At 41.5% G+C, this 22,043-nt stretch overlaps 1 protein-coding gene across 1 annotated transcript in view; it reads right to left on the bottom strand.

Moving 5' to 3' along the window:
- Nucleotides 1-22,043, bottom strand: part of LOC124622011 (neurobeachin) — a 1,442,121-nt gene that overhangs the window by 137,346 nt on the left and 1,282,732 nt on the right. Inside the window, exons 38-39 of the mRNA XM_047147563.1 lie at nt 18,559-18,661; nt 2,168-2,283 (exon numbers count right to left, since the gene is read on the bottom strand). Coding sequence (XP_047003519.1) covers nt 2,168-2,283; nt 18,559-18,661 — 219 coding nt within the window. The remainder of the gene's footprint in view (nt 1-2,167; nt 2,284-18,558; nt 18,662-22,043) is intronic.

Below are 22,043 nucleotides of genomic sequence, written 5' to 3' on the forward strand. Positions count from 1 at the left end.
CCTTACCGTTTACAATTGCTACAAGCCCTGACACCCGATGACAAAGTCAAACGCTTTGAATTTTCGGCGCGGTTGCAACAGCTCATGGAAGAGGATGCGTTCAGTGCGAAACTTGTTTTCAGTGATGAAGCAACATTTTTTCTTAATGGTGAAGTGAACAGACGTAATGTGCGAATCTGGGCGGTAGAGAATCCTCACGCATTCGTGCAGCAAATTCGCAATTCACCAATAGTTAACGTGTTTTGTGCAATCTCACGGTTGAAAGTTGACGGCCCCTTTTTCTTCTGCGAAAAAAACGTTACAGGACACGTGTATCTGGACATGCTGGAAAATTGGCTCATGCCACAACTGGAGACCGACAGCGCCGACTTCATCTTCCAACAGGATGGTGCTCCACCGCACTTCCATCACGATGTTCGGGATTTCTTAAACAGGAGATTGGAAAACCGATGGATCGGCTCTCCCGACTTAACCCCATGCGATTTCTTGCTGTGGGGTTATGTGAAAGATTCAGTGTTTAAACCTCCTCTGCGAAGAAACGTGCCAGAACTGCGAGCTCGCATCAACGATGCTTTCGAACTCATTGATGGGGACATGCTGCGCCGAGTGTGGGAGGAACTTGATTATCGGTTTGATGTCTGCCGAATCACTAAAGGGGCACATATCGAACATTTGTGAATGCCTAAAAAAACTTTTTGAGTTTTTGTATGTGTGTGCAAAGCATTGTGAAAATATCTCAAATAATAAAGTTATTGTAGAGCTGTGAAATCGCTTCAATCATTTGTAATAACCCTGTATTTACGTATTAAGGGGGGGGGAGGGGGGGGGGGCTCTAAGTCACACCACGAATCCGAAGGTCCACGGTCGAGTCCTCTGTAAGCCTGGGATTTCTTTTTTCTGTCACTGGTCGCTTCCTTCACCTCTTTGCAACGATTTCTTAAAGCGAGAAATTACAAGTTGTATCTCAGTTCGCACCACACGTTAAACTATCGTTACCCCTACAAATGGCTGTGTTGGGGGGGGGGGGGGGGGAGGGGGAGGCAGGGTCGTGTCATCTTGAATAAAACTTAATAAAGTAGCGCAGTGTTAAAACCAACCTTCGAGTTGAAGAGAGCTTCACATTAGTTTACAGAGTAAGAAATGTAATGGTTTAAAAAGAGATTGTGTTTAGCTAAAGGGTTTCATTTAATCCATTGGCTGCGTTATTTTCATGTCGGACGAGAAGAGTTGGAAAATGGGATATCTGGAAAAAATGGGGTGAGTTCTGTGATCCCAGGTTTTCACCATCGCACACGTTAACAGCTTCATATCTTAGTGTATGAGGACTGCCGTCCGTTCATGTCGTCTCTGACACCCACTGAGAACGTAGCCTGCATTCTCCGCTTTGCTACAAGAACACCAAGGTACCTCCACAATGAGCACCCATGCTGTTGTCCCAATGTATGAAACAAATTAGTTTTCTGTCACTATATTTCATTTCCTTTATGTCTCGCCTCGTTATCTACAATATCCCCCTGTTTTCATATCCAACCCAAGCACCGAGCGAAGTGGCGCAGTGGTTACCAACTGGACTCGCATTCGAGAGGACAACGGTTCAAAATCGCGTCCAGACATTCGGATTTAGATTTTCAGCGATTTCTCTAAATCACTCCCGGCAAATTCCTGGATTATTCCTTTTAAATGGCAGGCCTATTTCCTTTCCCATTCCTGACATATTTAGAGGTTATGCTCCGCCTCGAATAACCTCGATGTCAACGGGACGTTAAATCTTAATCTTTGCCTTCCTTTTTTTTCAATACATTCTTTAGGTAAAGCACTGGAGTGATATCTGTCACCACAGAGAGATAACTCTGATCTTGATACATTTCTGCTGAAGCCCACGCTTAGGTCTTGGTAGAAGGCTGGCTATAGCACGCTGCCTGTCAGGGAAATACTGCGTAGCATATCACAAGTGACTAATCTACGACGTGCCGTTATTTTGGTGGTGTTAGGATCTAGGACCATAAAGTTGGAGGAACACGTATGCTGGAACAGGTACCAAAGGAAATACTCGTCTAAAATACAGTGACACTCAGGTGTGAAACGGAGCAGTGTGTTGACTCGACACAGTACTGGGCTCACACTGTCCGCTGAATGTGACACTGTTACAGGCGGCTGAGGTACTTACCGGCGATGGTGTTGAGGAACATGAGGTACTCGAAGTTGGAGATCTCCCGCCGCTGCCACTTCTGCGTCATGTTCGAATTGCGCATCAGCTGGCGCGGCGACATCATGGAGGCCCGTCTGCAAGAAGAACAAGAAGCGACACTGCATAAAACCGCCGAGAGTGGTCACGGAGGCAAGGCGCAAGTGCGGGCGTTAAAGTCCGTCGCAGAGGAAACGCGAAATACGCACACTAACTGAAAGGGAAGACATTATGGCCGAATGTGTTGATGCGCCAATAAAATAGAATGCTAAATCCTTTAAGAACAAGTTTCTTCTGACGGAGGCGCGCCTGTGACACATAATTGCCCCCACTGTGATTCTCATACTGCCTATACCTGTCATGCATCACCAATTCACACCATCTCGGAAAGTACGTTACACAGAATACAGGACCGGCACGAGAAATGTGACGTAGCAAGACTCTGAAGTCAGACAGCGACATTGCAGTTTCGTCGTCGTACACGTTACGCTTTTAATAGCAGCTACCGGCCTGACGATACAACATTCTCAGTGTGAAACTGTTCTTCTTTTATTCTTCGTCCTCCCATTGGTTGCTTTCGTGCCGCATTTCTTTCTATACTGTGCCAATCTATACATTTCTGCATTTCTACATCAGCGTCTTCAGTATCCTTGATATATATTCCATTCTTCCCTGACTCTAGAATTTTTCACCTCTACTGTTCCACTATCACAGCTACTGAAGCGTATCTGGTAGCTCACTCCCGAATTGTGACTGAACTCGTATAATCATTTGCATATTGCCAGTAACGGTGTTCGTGACTGTGTTACAGCAAAGGTTACACGCACATATCGGAAGCAGTGACACAGTTCGTGGATTAATAATTCTACAACGTTTATTTATTCGGAATGTGTGCAGCAGCTAAAACGTAAATGGTGGCCACCTTGTGTTTATGGTGTGATGTATTGTGCGAATCTAATGTGCTTATCTACTGTAACGATTACTGATACGTTGAGGTTGTTACGAACCAATACAATATGCTATTCATATACTTAACGTAAAACAAGGGACAAGTAAACGTGACTTATAAACTACGTGGAACAGTGCTACAAAATGAGGGCAAATGTTTGATCATTGCAACAAGTAGAATACATGGTGTAAGTGACCCGTGGAATATCAGCCGTGTCTTTTTGGCAACAAATAGACTATATACATTTTCCATAACCCGTGTGCGCAGTTCGGACAGCATTATGTTACAGGACCGTTGCTAGACCAGTCGTACACAAGGGGCAAGAAGCTTTTTCGAAAATATATTTAATTCATACAGCAATAATCTAGACGGGAAGAGAAGAGGTAAGACAGCATTGCTGCTAACAATCCGCCATGCACTATTAAGCCGTTTTCAAGTAAGATGTAGAGCTGAAAACCGTGGATGCTAGTTACAAATCTTTCCGTTACCAGTTGTACACAGGGCTGCCATATCTAGCTGGGACCTCGTCGGGACATTCGGAGATGGGGATGTAGAAATGAAGTAAAAAATTTATTTAATATCATTACTTGTTATTTAGAACACAACTATAAGGAACTTGGTGCTGCAGAAGCAGTAGATAATCCTTTTTTTTTTTCGAGTCACGTTTAGTTTCTAGAAAGCTGTTCAACACATATATTTCCGAAAACAATGATCGCCTGAAATCGTCACACCATTTTTAGACAAGTCTTCTTTCCCTTTTACGTGTTTATAAAACTCCATGCAAGTCAGCTTGTAGTTAAACTGGCACTGTAAAATTGATTCCACAGTCCTGGAAGCACCTAATATCTTTCATCAGTGCACTGGGCGGACATAAGCGAAAACGCTCTTTCCACAATGCCGTTGTGTCCGTGAATGGAAAATAAATACTAGCATAATTTTAGGATTTTCGGTTTCCTTAATAAAGTAAATCCACTTTTCTTCCACGGACTTTTTAGACTTCCATTCTTCCGAGTCACGTTTAGTTTCTAGAAAGCTGTTCAACACATATATTTCCGAAAACAATGATCGCCTGAAATCGTCACACCATTTTTAGACAGGTATATAATAGCGTTTTCGGTCATCACCCAATCTGGGGTTTCAATAACCTCATCCAATCAATGCTTGATATTTATTAAAAGAAATAATCTATTCCTCTAAGTAATTAAATGATATGGTATAGAAAAATTTCGAAATCAAATAGTTTCTTAATTAGGGTTCTCATTCTTTAAATTGTTCAAATTCATCTTGGTTTACATGCCAATAAAACTGGCAGTCTTCCTTTCATTCAGATATCTTTGAGTGTTGATTAATATATTTCCTACTTCAATTATAGAGAATTAATTCTTCTTCACGCTTTTTATATGGTTTTCAAACAGAGCCAAGTTTGACTGCAGAAACGTGAAGTAAATTTCGCTGATCGGCCTACTGAAAAAATCTGAAATTATTTGAAGTGGTGTGTCTACGGAGTCAAAAAATTGTTTTAATGGAATAAAAAGCTTATGAATTCTCTGAACTAGGGGCATTAACGACAGCCATCTTGTTTTTGAAAGAGATAGAAGAGATGATTGACATCAACGTATAAGTGGAACTCTTTCAGTTTCTTTGTCCTCACTGCGTGTATTGAAAAATAATTAAATACTGTTATGGCGATTGCTTCAATGTCGACAGTGAAGACTCTAGCAGCACCTGATACAGTATCGTGGAGAACCCGATCAGGGCATCCAATTCCTTCTACATTTTTTTCTAGTTCTTCTTTAATTTGGTGGAACAGTGTACTGGAAAGTTCGCACACTGAACTTTGCACCAAGTGAAATTTGCGCCCAGAGAGGATCGTGGAAGGGTCCACTAATCCCCTGCCCGACAGGTAGGAGAACTGAGGGACGCTACCTAGACATTTCCGAGCCGTACTGTACAGAATGCAGAGAACTGAGAAGGTCCATGTTAAGAGAGCATCGACAGCTTTCTGCAAGAAATTGACACATGTTGCAAAACCGTGGAACTTATATTAGACATGTTTCGGACCCCGTCATTTGATTCAAACTTCAGAAACGAAACTTCCCATGACTACACAAAAGTCAATTGACAATTATCATGAGATTCCTGAAGACGGTATCCCTGAACAAATTTCACGACTAAGATGATTTTTTCCGGAAGTGTTCGCAGATTTGTTTTGGCGCTATTTTCTTAACGACGTGTGTTTCGATAGCATTATGCAAGAGAATTCTTTGTTTCAAAAGTCAAATCAATTAAGAAATATCTTGGGTCCACTATGAGTCAAGCACGACTGTCTAATTTAGCAGCTACTCAACAAAAAATGAGCTAGTTAAAGATATCTATATTGATGAGGCAATCCAAAAATTTGCAACCGAAAAGGAAGGAAGACATTCTAAGCTATGTGCTAGTAACCTGTCAGCAATGAGAGCTTCAGTTACTTGTTCTGAGTCCTTAACAATCAGTTAAACCGTTTTTTTTCTAAAAACTGCTCTTTACCTATCCGTTTTAATGCATAAAAAACTGTTTGCGAAGTGTATTTTATGCTTTTGTGTCGTTGGCAATTTGGGGCGATGGAGTGACAAAATAAAAGTCCGCACCGTTTCCCACTGCGTAAATGTCATTCCGAACAAGATTAAAATATTAGATATGCAGATAACCAAATTGGAAATTCTTTGTACAGCTACGTCCAAGTTCGAAACTAATCACCGCAAATATCGCCAAGACATTGAATAACATTTAAATAGTTCATGAGTCTTATATTTGCGCCATTGAAGTTAGTGCATGTGTCTTAGAAGCTTCGTAAAGTGAATGACAAGTTAACTAACAGAAAGAGTTTAATTCCACTGATATGTTTAATTTTAGCTCACTATATCTTCATTCATCGTCATAACAACCTACGGAAAACAAATTTTGCGTTTTGTGTTTTACGTCGCATCGACCGTAATTATCGTTACAAATATACGAGTAGCTTTCACCATCCCAGAATTTGCATAGAATGAGCTGAGAAACCACCCAAAACCAAAGTCGGTATGGCTAGCTAGATAACTGAGCCTAGATTTCTCAGAATAATCGGATTTACATTACACTTTATGAAGGCTTTTGACTGGCTAATTGGCAAAAGTAAATTATTGTCATTTAGGTGTGTTTAAAATCAGTCTATAACCATCAACCATACATCTTTTTTATTTATAAGTTGCTATTTACAGTTTGTACAATTTTCTATCCAACCACATCTTCTGATACATTTATTCAAGTTTTTGTAAGTGGGAGATAGCTTCCAAGCAAACCGTGATCTCACCATCTTCTTCGTTTTCCTTTTACTTTTTTTCCATTCTTTCATCTTGCTTCTTGTAGACGGTTTTTCTTCCGTTTGCCTTCCATACTCAGTTCTGCCCTCATCAACGCGCATGCACAGTTCTGTGCTTCTCTTTCCATATGCCTAATTACGTCAGTGATTTTAAGATTTGGTTTAGCAAACATGTTACTAAAATTGTGGTGTCACCCTTCTACAGTGTTGGTCGTTCGATGGAGCCGTTTGTTGCAACTGCTAAGGTTGAGACGGCTTTCTTCATTTGCCAACCATCTAAGTACAAAGTAGTCAAAAAACTCAGAAAGCCTGTGACTGTATCTCGAGCCAGCTATGATATATTTCTTCGGGCCGTACAAACGCCGGCGCAGCACAAATTCATATTTGTAGTCGTACTTCTTCATTTTCTTTGTATTCATGAGTATGTCCTAGATTTGCGCTTTTCTCCAGACAGACTTTTTCATGTGGAAATAACGTGCATGCACTTCGGCTGTCGGTAGCGTAACCGCAATCGCAGCAATCTCTGTTTATTTTAAATCCGCGGTCACGTCTACAGGTTTCCATTCTAGCATATGTTCCACCAAATTTCGGAAAAGACGGATGTATGTGCCTTTTCTTTTCTTTGGCAATAATGCAAAGCCAACTTACTAAATGTTTGTCTCATTATTTGTACGCCCAAAGTCGGGGTGAATGGTGTATATTTGCGAAAACTATTTGCTACAGCACTTGAACACACCATCCATAAGAAAGGCTTCTTTACTTCTTAGAGCCTCTCTCCCTGCTCTTCCGTTAAAAACTATTATCCTTTCTCCTAATTTGCCGTCGCTTAGCTGAAAACTGCTACCATCATTCATTGCTAGTAACTCTGCCTTGAGGTCAATTTCTTCTCTTGTCAGCGGATCTCTCTCATTTTCCTGTGATTTTGCCCGCTTGTAGTATAAACACTTTGTCGTTTGCTGCTCTGGCATTTCAGTGACAAAATCACACTCTCGGTTGTGCAGGCAACCCAACTGCTCAGAATGTATTTTGGAAATAGAAGTCTCTTCCTCTCGTGCCCTTTTCTCTGCCTGGTTGAAAGTCGTCCTTACTTGCAGTCGAGCGTCACCCGGAGCTCGACATTCATGCATGTGTGCAAAAAGCACTTTCGATTCCTCGGCAGTGGTTTATCTTTCTGTCTCGAACAGCGCCACGTCACAGTCACGTCTTCTTTCGTTCTCTTCATTATGTAGGAATAACCTTCATAGTGGCAACATGGCTTACCGCGAATGGTCGTTGAAACTTCCATACTGGAAATATTGTGACAGAAATACACAAGTCACACGATGTCGACTCTACTACAGCTAGAGCGGCTACTGTGGTACAGGTGGTCTATCGGAGGGCAGCTCGGCCGTGTCTGAGCAGCAGGTAGTTCTGGGTAATTACGACGGTCCGGGAGCAGGTAAGCGTGACACAAAGAAGCAGAGGCTGGGCACACATTTCAGAGCTTTCTGGTTGGGCGCAAATTTGACTGGGCACAGTTTTCATGAATTCGATGAAAAACATACCGCTGGCCGCGTCGATGAAGCCCTCCGAAGTTGGTTAGGTATTGTCTCCACAAAAAGTGATTAATTTATCCAATGGAATTTGCAGTTGTCTTAAACCGTCTAGACAAAACTTTGCAATTGTCTCTGATGTTTCGTTATTCAGCGAATCAAACTTCAACAGCTTCTGTTGGATTCCGTCAGTTTCAGTAAAGTGTTCAACAACTAACGGAAACATCATTTCAGCCTTGTGGTTCGATGTGTCAGTGCCTATGCCGTAAAATGAAACTTCTTGCAATTGTTTTAAGCATTTCGACACGGAGTGTGGCGCGAGAACATTTTTAACAATAGCTGTAGCTTTGGTTCCGGTTGTAGACTGCTACTGTACAAACAGTAACATCGTATAAAGTCGTCAAGCATCATTTGTCCTTGAGTTCTCTTGACTGCACCATAAAACTGAATGCCACAGTGAGTGTTTCTGCACTGCATTATTTTTGGCTGTTTAAGCGTTGTGAGGATGTTGGCAGAGTGTTACACATGCATTATTTTTTGAAAATTAACGATTTGTGTTTGTGTCTGTATGCTGTGTACTGCTTCATTTCGACAGCTTACGAGTTGTTTGCGTGTCTGTACATCAGTGTACTGCATTATTTCGGTAACTGTTTGCAGGGCTGCAGGCTTTGTATTGTGACCCTAAGCACGTCAGAGAGAGTGTTTTGTATTAGTGCAATAAATAAACTATGTGAAATACAAACATAAATAAATTATTCCGAAATAAATGAAGTACACTCCTTCCTCTTGCCAGCAGCCCAGCGCATGCTGAGTCCTTTTACCGCCATTTTTTCCACAGACCGCCATGGGATGAAAGCGCCCTCTGGTGGCAGTACTGTGTACTAGGTCTGTTGGACTCCAAACCTCGTGGTGGGCATATTGGATGGAGCTACTGCCTCAAATTGTTTAAATAAAGACTGCCTACAGAATAAAGACTTATGTCCATCCTATCCTGCACAGGCTGAGTCCTTTTATCGCCAGTTCCAAGGAAGAGGTGGCGGTCGGATGACTTAGGTTGGTGGAGGCAGCCCAAATGACTTTTTTCCCTGCCAAAACTTGAACCTCCTGCCATGATGTCACTGCAACATTGCCATATCTATTGCTGCAATCTTGAATAAATTTGGCAACAATGGATAGTGGGCCCATACGAACGTTGTCCCACTACATTCTGTCACATCCCACAAAAGTCGTCTAACATAATCATAAAATAGTATCTCTGTTCCAAGCAACAAAAGACACACTACGTCTAGAAATTGTACCGGAAAACTACGACTACTTGAAGGAGAATGCTAGAATGATCTGGGAATGGTCGCAAGAGTTTGACGCCATTTTTCGGCCATAGATTAATTTCTGGACAAGTGTAAATATATACTTTTGTGTTGAGAAGCTACAGAAAAGTACCAAGCTACATTCCTCATTTTCGAAACTTCGTTTTCTCTCTCTGTCCCCAATAGTAAATGGCGGTTGGTACCTGGAAATACTGTAAGTTCGTAAGTGGCCAGTAATTTGTCTGTAGGACTAGAGCACTGTAATTTATGCTGATGGTGCAACATATCCTGTATTTAGCAGTCGCAAAGGTGCCAGATCGTTTGAGAAAGTATGCTACCTGTTCAGGGGCTTACGACGATATATGTCATGTTAAGCAGAAGCACAGTAATGAGTGTGTAATGTAAGTTTAAAAAAATAGGTCGCACCGTAAACAAATTACGACCCATTCAAAACAGAGAGGAATTGCTCAATATCTCGTACCACCTTACCTGTACCACATAATTGTCCTGGCCACAGCTATCCCACAAACTTGTTGCTGTTGTTGTTGTTGTTGTTCTTCTTCTTCTTCTTCTTCTCTTTCTTCTTTTTTTACTTTTGCTTGGACTATAACATTTCATATTTTATCATTTCACTTTTTTCATAGTTTATCATTTCACTTTTTTTTTTTTTACTTTCTCTCGTAACGAAACATTTCAAATGCTCAAAGTTTAATTATTTCTTTTTCTCCGAATGTCCTCGTTTGCTTTACCCACACCCGCGCCTTAACAGGCACAGCTTCGACAAATTCTTTCTCACTTCTAGGTTACTTTACCGCTAGCAGATTCCTCTTTTTGAGAAAACTTTTATTCGCTTCGATGCTCCTCACACAACCATCTCACAAATGTTTACTCAAGATGAAGTGATAATCATCTTGAATCTTAGAAACTATGGCTTGTTGTTTGTAACTGTACTGGAATGACAATACCAGCACACCAATGCAAATGAATGTCACTTTTATTTATTTATTTTGCAGGTTCGGCGTGGGACCATGTAGCCACACCTACTTGGTCATGACTTTTTTAAACGCTTCATTGTCTTTATTATCTCTCTCCTTCTCGTTCACCCTTTCTTGTACATCCACAATCACTACTTTGTCTTTTCAGCTGAGCCACATTACCTTTCTCTAGACTCACATTTAAAACTCTCTGGTCGCTGCTCTTCTGCAATGTCCATTTTTCAGCCTCGTAAAGGACGAAGCTGAAATCCACAATCAAAATGTTCTGGAAAATTTCCAACTATTTTGGTATAATGGTGAGATGGTTAGTTACAGAATAATAATACAATTATGAATGCCTTTTTGTTTCTGTGAAAATACATTCGCAACAGTGAATAGCTTCTGGAATGCGATAACCAAACCGAAGAGCACAGGAAAGAGATATTACAATAATAAGAAACTCGACACAGAACCGTTCAGTTCTGAATGGCAGCAAGTACCGCCAGTATATGGAGCAAGTTCGTTTTCACACAAGTCACACTACACATACCATCGATATCTGCACTGTTGTGCAGATATTTCGAGTGCAATAAAGCTACAAACATAAATGGGGATAAGAATTCAAACGATAAAACAATAACTGTGTAACGAGAGGGCTGAGTCCACAGGTCCCTTGTACCAAAATGCTCACAAAGTATCCCTAAGAATAACCTACGGAATTATGTTGGCGAGTTCGAGTTCACCTTGCATGAGGCAACTTTCCACAAGAAACACTTCACCGAAGTTTTACTTAGCTGCCCATCCAAGGCTTCACATTTTTTAAAGCTTTCCATTGCCATGTTATCTTTCTTTCCTCTTCCTCTTCGCATCTTACAGAGTTTCTTATTCTACATCCAAAACATTTAAATCTGCATCCTGCTTCATCATTTCTCTCTCAATATTTTACGTTCAAGAGGGCCCGCAGCATAGTATACGTCGGTATAAGACATTATGGATATGAAAGCTCCAAACCAACTGCAATAAGATAACATGTCTTTATATATATATTTTTTACACGACAGGCCTGTTTCGGCTTATTGCCATTATCAAGTGACCTGCGAAATAATGTTAGTAAGATTATCTGTACATAAATTGTGGCTCTTTTACGTTTACATTTGAGCTGGTACGTATGTCTAGTCGGAAGTGACGACAATATAGCATTTATAGTAAAGTCTTTCTCTCATGTCTTGGTATGTATAATAGTTCTTGCAGTTACTAAACGTAAAAATACGTTTTTGTCAAATATTTTGACAGTTCTTTACTATGATGCTATATGTTTACAAAGTATATACAGCTTGCCAGAGATGGTGTTACCCATCGTTGTTCTTATTTCCCTTTAAATTTTATATATTGTCTGTGTAAGTTTCGTTTACCATTTGTCTATGTCTTTTCGTGTTCTGTCAATAAAGTTTCCTAGACAGTATTTATGATTAAAATCGGTGTGTTCATTTAGAATTTTGTGTGGATGTTTCCTTGTATGAACGTAAAGTTCCAGTTCTTCGAGAATGTTCACAGTAAGTCCTTTTGGTATTTTGTGTAATATTTGTAACGCAGTTTGGGTTTTCTCTGCTTTGCGGTGTTGAGTTTTCAGATGTAGATGGAAGCTTGATGGATTACTATCACTGTTCCTGGAACGATCTTTAAATCTGGTGTTAAAATTTCGTCCGGTTTGCCCAATACAGAAATTATTGCAATCGTCACAGTTAATTTTGTATATTCCAGAAGCAAAACCAAAATCTCAGAATATGCCACTCTGGAATACACAAAACCAACTGTGACGATTGCAACAATTTCTCTGTTGGTCATACCGGATGAAACACTGTTTATCTTTTAAAATGGCGTCCGCTGAGTTCTCCTTAACTTTATTGAGCGACTACTTCGCAGCTGGACTATAGTTCGAATCTCAGGACCAGGAGCTTTCTGAGTGTAATAGCGATCGAATAAACAGGTACGCGGTGAAACACACAAACGTGTGACGCTTTGATGGTGAGTGTTAGCGTGCTGACCCGCAACGGTGCACTGACACTCCCTCACGCGTTCTCGTGGTCGTCGCAGCAGTGAATGCTAGGGGTCTGGTCGCCATCATCGTGTCTCAGAAAAAGTAGACACTGGGCAAGTAGAGTCCTTTTGTCTATGGAGATTACAGCGGAGATATTTCAATGTTCGTGCTCAGTGCTGTTCCATCTCTATCACCAGTTGTGCTGAGGTTCTCGTTATTGCAAAAATTTACCAAATTTTAATACCATATAGAACTGGCGTACCAGTTTTCCCTTAAAAATTATTAAAATCTTTGGGAAAACCAACCACGACAAAATAGTTCCACCTGCTATGCGACATGTATGGGAGAAGCGAAATTCCCTCAGACTTCAAGAAGAACGAAATTTTCCCATTACGACAGAACGAAAATACTAACAGGTGTATGTATTACCAAGCTATCAGTTTAATGACTCATCGTTGTAAAATACTAAATATACATTATATACGGAAAGATGAAACGACTAACAGCAGCCAACTATTGGGGGAGATCACTTACGGTTTAGGAGAAACGAAGGAACACGCGAACCAATACTGACATTACGATTTATATTAGAGTAAGGAAGGCAAACCCACATTTATATCATTGATGGGTTGAGCTAACTCTTTTAACAACGTAAACAGGAATACGCTTTTTGGAATTCGAAAGTTACAAGAGATAAAAGTCAGGGAATAAAAGGTTAGTTACAACTTGTATCAAAACCTGGCTACAATAAATTGTAACAGTCGAAGGACATGAAATGTGGGCTGTAGTTGAAGAGGGAGTGAGACAATGATGTTCAATCTGTTGAAGAGGGGGTGAGACAATGATGTTCAATCTCTACTTAGAGGAGATTATAAAGGGAATTAAGAGAAAATATCGAAAAGGAATGTAATCTGGTGGAGAATAAATAAATGACGCTGTAATCCCGTGAGAGGTGGAAAAAGAAATTCGAACGGCCTCTTGAATAGAAGTCAAATTAAGTAAAAAATTCTGGAGAATTAGAGCAGAAATTAACGCTCGGAAAGTAGTAGTGAACGAGTTTTGCCATTTGAGCGACAAAATAACTGACGACGACGCAAGTGAAGATGGCATATAATGCGAACTACAATAGCAAGGCAGGCTTTTCTGAAAACTAGAGAACAGTTGAAATGGAACACCAAGTTAGGCGTTAGGAGTCGTTTGAGGAGCGTTTTATTTGAAGCTGAGCCGCCGCTACTCTGATGTTGAACACGACAAGTGCCGTCACCCGATTTCCTAGGAACATCGCTCAGTGGAGGAGGAGTCAAAACAAGGGAACACGTGCCCCAGCGTCTCCGGAAACACTCGACCGTTCTTTAAAAAACGACAGACAAAGATTCGAGGTGTTTTCGAAGTACTCTGCGTGCCTTTTATCGCACGAAATCCTCAAAAGAAATGGTGGTTCATTGGTTAGCATCGCCATTTCTTAATTTTGCGCGCCGTGTTCGGAGCCCTATTAAAGTTTCTATTTATTTTATTTTATTTTTATTGGTTTCAAGTCTTTAGAAGTTTACTACACGGATGTTTCTGATCAAGTTAGCGGATAAAAGTGCGTTATATCAATTGTAGAATTACAACTGAATTTCACAATAAGTGTCATGTGTGTGAATGGTACTTTGAAGTGTTGCAGTCTTTTTACATTGTCATTTTCTGATATTTCATAAGGATACCAATTCTTATTTCATTCATATGTTCATTCTTCGGGATGATTTGGTGCATCCCCGTGCATGATACCGATCACAGAAACATTTGAAACACAGCTACTGCGAACACTACGAGCGTCGCGGGAAGCAGGTCTGCCACAATGACATTTCTTCATATGAATCTAACCCGGGAACTAAATGCCGTTAAGAACGCTGAATATTTCAGCGGTGGCAATAATTTCGTGCAAACCATGGAGCCGCGCAGGATTAGCCGAGCGGTCTCAGGCGCTGCAGTCATGGACTGTGCGGCTGGTCCCGGCGGAGGGTCGAGTCCTCCCTCGGGCCTGGGTGTGTGTGTTTGTCCTCAGGATAATTTAGGTTAAGTAGTGTGTAAGCTTAGGGACTGATGGCCTTAGCAGTTAAATCACATAAGTTTTCACACACATTTGAACAGTTTTTTGAACAAACCATGCATAACGGATCAGTTTTCCGAAAGCTGGCGCTTGCAGTTGATTATTAAACAAGATACGCTACAGAAATTCTACCGAAAAAATTTTTAAAAAAATTCTGTAATGTTTTAATATAGTTTACAATTAGAAGACGAATAAAGACAACGTTATATTAATATACGCTCGAAAAAATCCGTGTATTAATTTTCGACGGAATATGACGCATAAATGAAGTACAAAAATAAAAGTAATAATCGAGTTTAGAACAGGGGCGCAGAATTAACCACTGTGCCACTATTTCCTTTGAGGATATTGCGCGGTAAATGGCTTATAAAGTACCTGGAAAATACCTCGAAACGGTCAAGTATTTACGGATAAGACGAGATTTGTGTTCGTTTATTTTGGCCCCTCTTCCACTGAGCTAAGTTTCTGGGAAATCTGGTTATGACACATGCCGTATTCTCCTCGTGAGCGATGGAAGGCGGCGGGGCTTCGCGTAACTCCCAGGGACAGCCGCACTAACCGGCGCTGCCAAACAGCGGACGCCCGTGTTTAATCTCAAGACGCGCGCACTGCGGCGCAGCCAGCGCCATCGGCGCGGAAATCGTCCCTCCTGTTTCCGTACCTCTGTTCTCTCATTTACTTCGCGGATACATTCCGAGTAGAATTTATATTTTTACAGATCTCACAGCTAAATAATGAAGATAAAATTCTTACATAAGTACCTAATGGCGACGATCCAAGCATCAGTTTCTCAACGACGCAATACAGCATGAGTTTCTCAACAACGCAATACAGCGTATGGATAAAAAATATCAGGATTAAGAATACTAGATTATTTAATTTAACATCTTTTACGTAATTCTTTTACAGATACTCCCCCTCTCCAGAATCCTTACTCCGTTCCACGTGATTTTTCCACTGCTCAAGGCAGTTTTTGAATTTATCTTCCGGAAACATTTTCAAGATCTCCGTCGCTTTTTCTTTCACGACTTCTTGCGTCTCGAATCTCGTTCCTTTCAATGCATATACGATTGTTGGCAACAGAAAAAGGTCAAAAGGAGCAACATCTGGTGCGTAGGATGGAAGTTCAGACACAGGGATCCCACGCTTAGCAGAAATGACTTGACAACCAATGCAGCATGGTGCACGGCGTTGTCCTGATGCAGAATCCGTGTGTTGTTTTTTCACAATTTTCTTCTTTCTCATTCCCAGAGCATAGACAGGACTTCCAAGATAAACTCCTAATTTACAGTTCGATTTCCAGACACCCAATTCACGTACACAGCCCTACAGATCTCCAAAAATTCAATGATCATTGAATATTTATTTTGACATTAGAGCCTTCTTCAGTTTTGGTGACTTGGAGCTCTCCCAATGCACTGATTGACGAATCATAAGTGAAAAACCACGATTCATCAAATATTATTTTCCCAGGAAATTTAGAATCCTTTTTGATAGTTTTCAACACGCCTGTGAAATTATTCATTCAACAGTCTTTGTTCTAGAGTCAGGTTGTTGGGCACCATTTTTGAACACAATTTTCTCATGTGAAAATGTTCATGTAAATCTACCGAAATGTTTCTCTGTCGATTCTTACATCAGGAATCGCACGATTATTGGACGGACGCTCTTGTCGGATTAAATCTCCAATTTTTCAATGTTTTCGGCTGTTGTTGACATTGAGGGTCACCCTGGAGGTGTGCATCTTCAGTCTCTTCTCGTCCGTCTTCAGACCGCGCAAAAACTTGCATGCGCGAAAGACAGTCCTCACCCTACACTTGTTTGAACAAAGAATGCGCCGCTGTGGTGGACTTCCCGAGTTTCACTACAAATTTCACATTAATCCGTTATTCTTTCAGAACTGTAAGCATTTTCTCGACGGCCTGAGGACACGCGGTCTGACACAAACGGAACTCACGCCTCGACTGACGTTTCGGCAGGTGAACGTGTAGTGGGGAATGCAGACGAGGGATGTCGCCTATCTCGGCAGTGTAGGGTCGGAACTGAGGGACGCGCTGTTTGTCTGTTAAAAATCAGACTTTATTTTTAGCCAAAACTCATATGGAAATAACACCGTAACGTATGATTCACGCCCACGTCATGGTGTTAGGGGCACAGGAGCCACGTTCTGACATTCAGTGGCAGGCACCTCGTCCAGCCTAGAGCTTATGGGTTGGTCGTTCCCTAATCCGCCTAAGCAGTGCGTTCCAGTGGAATGCTATCAGGAGAGAGAGGCCACTGAGAATACCTGTATCCTGCTCTCCAGGCTGACTGGCTGAATGCTCTGAACGGTAAAGCAGTTTTGGGAACTGTTGGTAGCTCGCGAGATGTAGCAGTTGGCCAGCGGCTATCCAGAGTATAAGCGCCAAGTTGCGGTGTAGAAAACTTTTTTTGAAGTCGGTAGTCAGTGACCCTTACAGTGATCAACGGAGTCACCAATACGCAAAGTCTAGGAGGACTGGCACGTGTTTAGCGGGGTGCGGATGTGTCAGGCGAGTGGTCTGGTTTAGTGAGCGAGTAGGAGCTGTATGTGTTCAAAGTGACTAGTCATTAACCCAGCAAAATCGGGAGCGCCTTCATTACCGGGCAGTCCAATGCACTTACACGCATATCTTAATTTTTTTGCTGGATTGCGTGTTAACCGCTTGCACAAGGAACTCTGACAAACATTCGGTACTGTCACTGCATTATCTGATGTCCAGCCATGTCATTCGCGTGACAACGTTTCAGTTTTTATAACCAAAGCAGCTGGGAATCATACAACAAACTAATGAATCTACACTATCCTCATACCGAGGATGTGTCGTTGGACGAAAAGGATGTATTTCATTGATTATACGGACCAGTTTCTTATTGTTCATTGGGACCGACAGAGTTCCGTCGAAAAGTACTTTGAACCTTTTCATTTCTCTCTGTTTCTGACTGTTCCAGTCACACAGCGTGATTATTCTGATAGGATACGAGACATGTCGTCGTTTAGTATGTTGTTTCGGAATGCGAGGGTACGTAAACCTCAGTTGTATTTGTATGGTGATACCAATGTTAGCAAGTCAACAACAGAAAAAGTTGCAGGATGAAAACATCATGAGTTTACGCCCTTATCTTCCGAATTCACCTTCGGTAGGTATAGGACTAATATTCGCAAATTTAAATTGTTTAAAGAGTTCGACTGGTTCGGTGGCATTCATGTGTGTACATACTGAAATGCATTGCCGAGGGACACCCTGCAAGCGTTATTATTAAATTTTAATGCCAAAGACTAACACAAATTTGTTTTATAACGAGATTTTGAATTCTGATGTAATGCAGTGTGTTATTATTGAGGGCTGGAATTAACATAGTAGCAGCCGTTCAATTTTATGAGGCAACCTATTACAAGTTTGTTGATAGATGTTTTAATTAGTAAATCTTTTCATTGCATCCTTTGCGCTCAGTGCACTAAAACTTTTTTTTTTTAATTTCCCTCTCGTTGATTCCATTTTGCACTTCTCTTCTAAGCAATTTACGAAGTGTAAGTACAATGGCCTCCAGATTCAAAGCTACAGTTTTACAGTGGTGGCGAAAAAATATACTTATAGCATCATTAAGTTCTTTTAAGCTCCGTCATACTATCCTACACTACGACAGGATCGTTACTCGCTTTACCTTCTTTATTTGTAACCCTATTTTCTCCCTAACACAGCCTCACGCTTCATGCGAACATATTTCTTCCAAGCTGTTAATCATACAGCAAAGGAATGATCCGCACTCTCCAGACATGAAACAAGAACTCTACTGTGCTTCACGATCAATTTCTTCGAAATCAGCACAGGTGAAAAACTTCAAAATGTACGGTTCCTGTTTCTTTCTGACTGTTAAAGCCTAGAGCGTGGGGCCCGATGTGAAATTAAACTTAAAGAATTGAACACTGAAAAGAAATCCATAACTGAAAACACGTGAAGACTTGCTTATTATCTGAATGACGCCTTATAATAGCCAGTGGATAAGACGGAAAGAAGTAAGACTCACAAGCGTAATAACCGCAACACTTTGAAAAGCGGTACTGCTTCGGCGGGCAGCTGTCGAGTGGGTAACAGAAAGTTGCGCTGGCTTGTGCGCTCACCTGGTCTGCGGGATGCCGTACTTGATGCCAACTCCGACCCTGGGCAGCGCCTTGATCACCTTTTTGACCGTCGCCTGGTCCGGAAATGCGAACATGATGGACGCTGCAACAGAGAAAATCAGGCACATGTCAGTGAGGAGCAAACGGGATTCACGGAGAACACTTACTCATTAAATGGCCGTAGAGCCGCCTTAGCTGCTGCTAAAATTTTCCCCACAGAACAGAGTTCGCTAATAGAAGAACTGGAACTGCTTGCAGTCTTTATTTATTAATTCATATTAGATTTACGTATACATTACGGAATGTGTTTAAGCACACGGCCGACTACTTTGAGGGTAAAAAGATCTTACGTTCAGTATCTTCTACTTTTGTTAATGAACATATTCCTTTTAATCAGTCGTTTATGAATTATGAGCCCGACATACCCGAAAAGTTCTGAAATGAATAACAACAACCAGTACAAAAATTTCCTCGTCTTTGATATAACAGTTTTATGACAGCTAACGAATTGGACGCTCTCTACTTTCCTCTCTTCTGGCGCGCGCTCGTCATACTCATTGGGAAGTAAGCAGGAACGCTGCGCGCCAGGAGATGGTCTGATGATGGTACTTGGTATCGAAACCTGTAGCCAGTAGTCAGAATAAAAAAAAATGCGACTGTAAGCTAAAGCAAATATTTTATTCTAGTAGATGTTCCAGACGACACTACGCCGGGAAAAATGTAATGCTCAACTAAATTGGCCGGTCACTGCAGACAAGCCATCAAGTATGAACGAAGCTGCGCGTAGATGGCTTAAAAACTTTTATTAAAACACGCCACTGGAATGTAACTGGGGTACCACTGTTAACTATTCTTAGAATTTTACAGACTTCTTATGCGCGTAACTCATAACGACACCCTAAGAAGCCGTTCATTAACAAAAAAAGATATCCCCTGTGTGTGATTTGTTGATCAGTACAGTCTGCTGGTGATATACTGACACAAACTAAAAAATCAGTCCAGTTTTGCACTTTTTCCAACAGTTCATTAACTGGGAATTTTTCCCCTTCAAGCAGAATATTGGCAAGGGGACGATACAGTTTTCTCATTTCTTCGATTTTCACTTACATTCATAACACACAAACATTATCAATTGGCAGCACCATCCACATACACTATGTGATCAAAAGTATCTGGACACCTGGTTGAAAATGACTTACAAGTTCCTGGCGCCTTCTATCTGTAATGCTGGAATTCAAAATATGGTGTTGGCCCAACCTCAGCCTTGATGACAACTTCCACAGGCATACGTGCAATCAGGTGCTGGAAGGTTTCTTGGGGAATGGCAGTCCATTCTTCACAGAGTGCTGCACTGAGGAGAGGTATCGATGTCGGTCGGTGAGGCCTGGCATGAAATCGGCGTGCCAAAACATCCCAAAGGTGTTCTATACCATTCAGGTCAGAACTCTGTGCAGGCCAGTCCATTTCAGGGATGTTATTGTCGTGTAACCACTCCGGCACAGGCCGTACATTATGAACAGGTGCTCGATCGTGCTGAAAGATGCAATCGCCATCCCCGAATTTCTCTTCAACAGTGGGAAGCAAAAAGGTGCTTAAAACATCAATGTAGGCCTGTGCTGTGATTGTGTCACACAAAATATGAAGAGTGCAAGCCCCCTCCATGAGAAATACGACCACAGCGTAACACCACCGCCTCCGAATTTTACTGTTTGTACTACACACGCTGGCAGACGACTTTCACCAGGCATTCGCCGTACCCACACCCTGCCATTGGATCAACACATTGTGTACCATGATTCGTCACTCCACACAACGGTTTTCCACTGTTCAATCATCCAATGTTTCAAAAATGAAAAAAATGTTTCAAATGGCTCTGAGCACTATGGGACTTAACAGCGGAGGTCATCAGTCCCCTAGAACTTAGGACTACTTAAACCTAACTAGCGTAAGGACATCACACACATCCATGCCCGAGGCAGGATTCGAACCTGCGTCCGTAGCGGTAGCGCGGATCCCGACTGAAGCGCCTAGAACCGCTCGGCCACACTGGCCGGTTACGCTTCTTACACCAAGCGAGGCGTCGTTCGGCATGTACGGCGTGATGTGTGGCTTATGAGCAGTCGTTCGACCATGAAATCCAAGCTTTCTCACCTCCTGCCTAGCTGTCATAGTACTTGCAGTGGATTCTGACGCAGTTTGGAATTCCTGTGTGATGGTCTGGATAGATTTCTGCCTATTACACATTACGACCCTCTTCAACTGTCGGCGGTCTCTGTCAGTCAACAGACGAGGTCAGCCTGTACGCTTTTGTGCCGTACGTGTCCCTTAACGTTTCCACTTCACTATCACATCGGAAACCGTGGACGTACGGATATGTAGGAGTGTGGAAATCTCGCGTACAGACGTATGACACAAGTGACACCCAATCACCTGACCACATGCGAAGTCCGTGATTTCCGCGGAGCGCCCGATTCTGCTGTCTCGCGATGTCTAATGATTGCTGAGGTCGCTAATATGGAGTACCTGGCTGTAGGTGGCAGCACAATGCACCTAAGATGAAAAACGTATGTTTTTGTGGGTGTCCGGATACTTTTGATCACATAGTGTACTACTCCTAGAACATACTACGGAATGAAAACTGCATTACACTTTACTATCAGCAGTTTTCTGACGCAGCCGGCCGTCTGTTCTACTGAGGAATTCTGACGACATTCACAACATGGTCTCTTAATTTTCGATACGTATTTCGGAGCGAAAGTTCCAACGTCAGGGTTTCTGCCAGGACTTCGTAAAGTAGTTGCACTTGTGTGATCTAGTGTTGTTGTATAAACGTAAAAACATATGTGTGCTACGAAAGACAAACTACAACGGTAAAAAATGCCTACGTATTGTGAGGATCTGCTTTACTAGCTCCCCATGGCGAAATTCCTCTATTAGCTGTTTGTTCTCTTGCACATATACAGTCAACAAACTAAAGAACCAAAACACTGAAAATAAACAATCTGTGTCACCAAAGAAATACAGTAAAAGTAATTCTTCTGTATAGATACGCTACATTTGAGAAACAAGTTTGCTCTCAATGAGTATATTTTTCTTACTACTGCGAGAAATTACACAAATCATAATGAAGGATGTTTTCACAATTTTATATGAAGAGTTGAATTTTTAATACACAAAAGTAGCTAACATTAAATAAGAGTTTCCAATGGATGAGATTACTAAGCGAAAGTTTCTTTAGAGTACTGAGAAATGCAATCTAATCGCTGTTTGTGTTGTCTTTACGTACGTATGTTCACTGTTTGTTTTCAACCAGCTTCCAATATCATTTTGAGATGTTACCAGTACAGTCTCGTATACGCCTCTATTTCAAACACAAGTGTAACTTATAAATCGAATTACCTTCCTTTTTTAAAACTGAAACTGGTTAATCACTTTAACACCGGAATATGGCTAAACGTATCTATTACACCACAAAAATTTTCACA

The sequence above is a fragment of the Schistocerca americana genome, chromosome 7 (assembly GCF_021461395.2).
Source record: "Schistocerca americana isolate TAMUIC-IGC-003095 chromosome 7, iqSchAmer2.1, whole genome shotgun sequence".
NCBI lineage: Eukaryota > Metazoa > Arthropoda > Insecta > Orthoptera > Acrididae > Schistocerca > Schistocerca americana.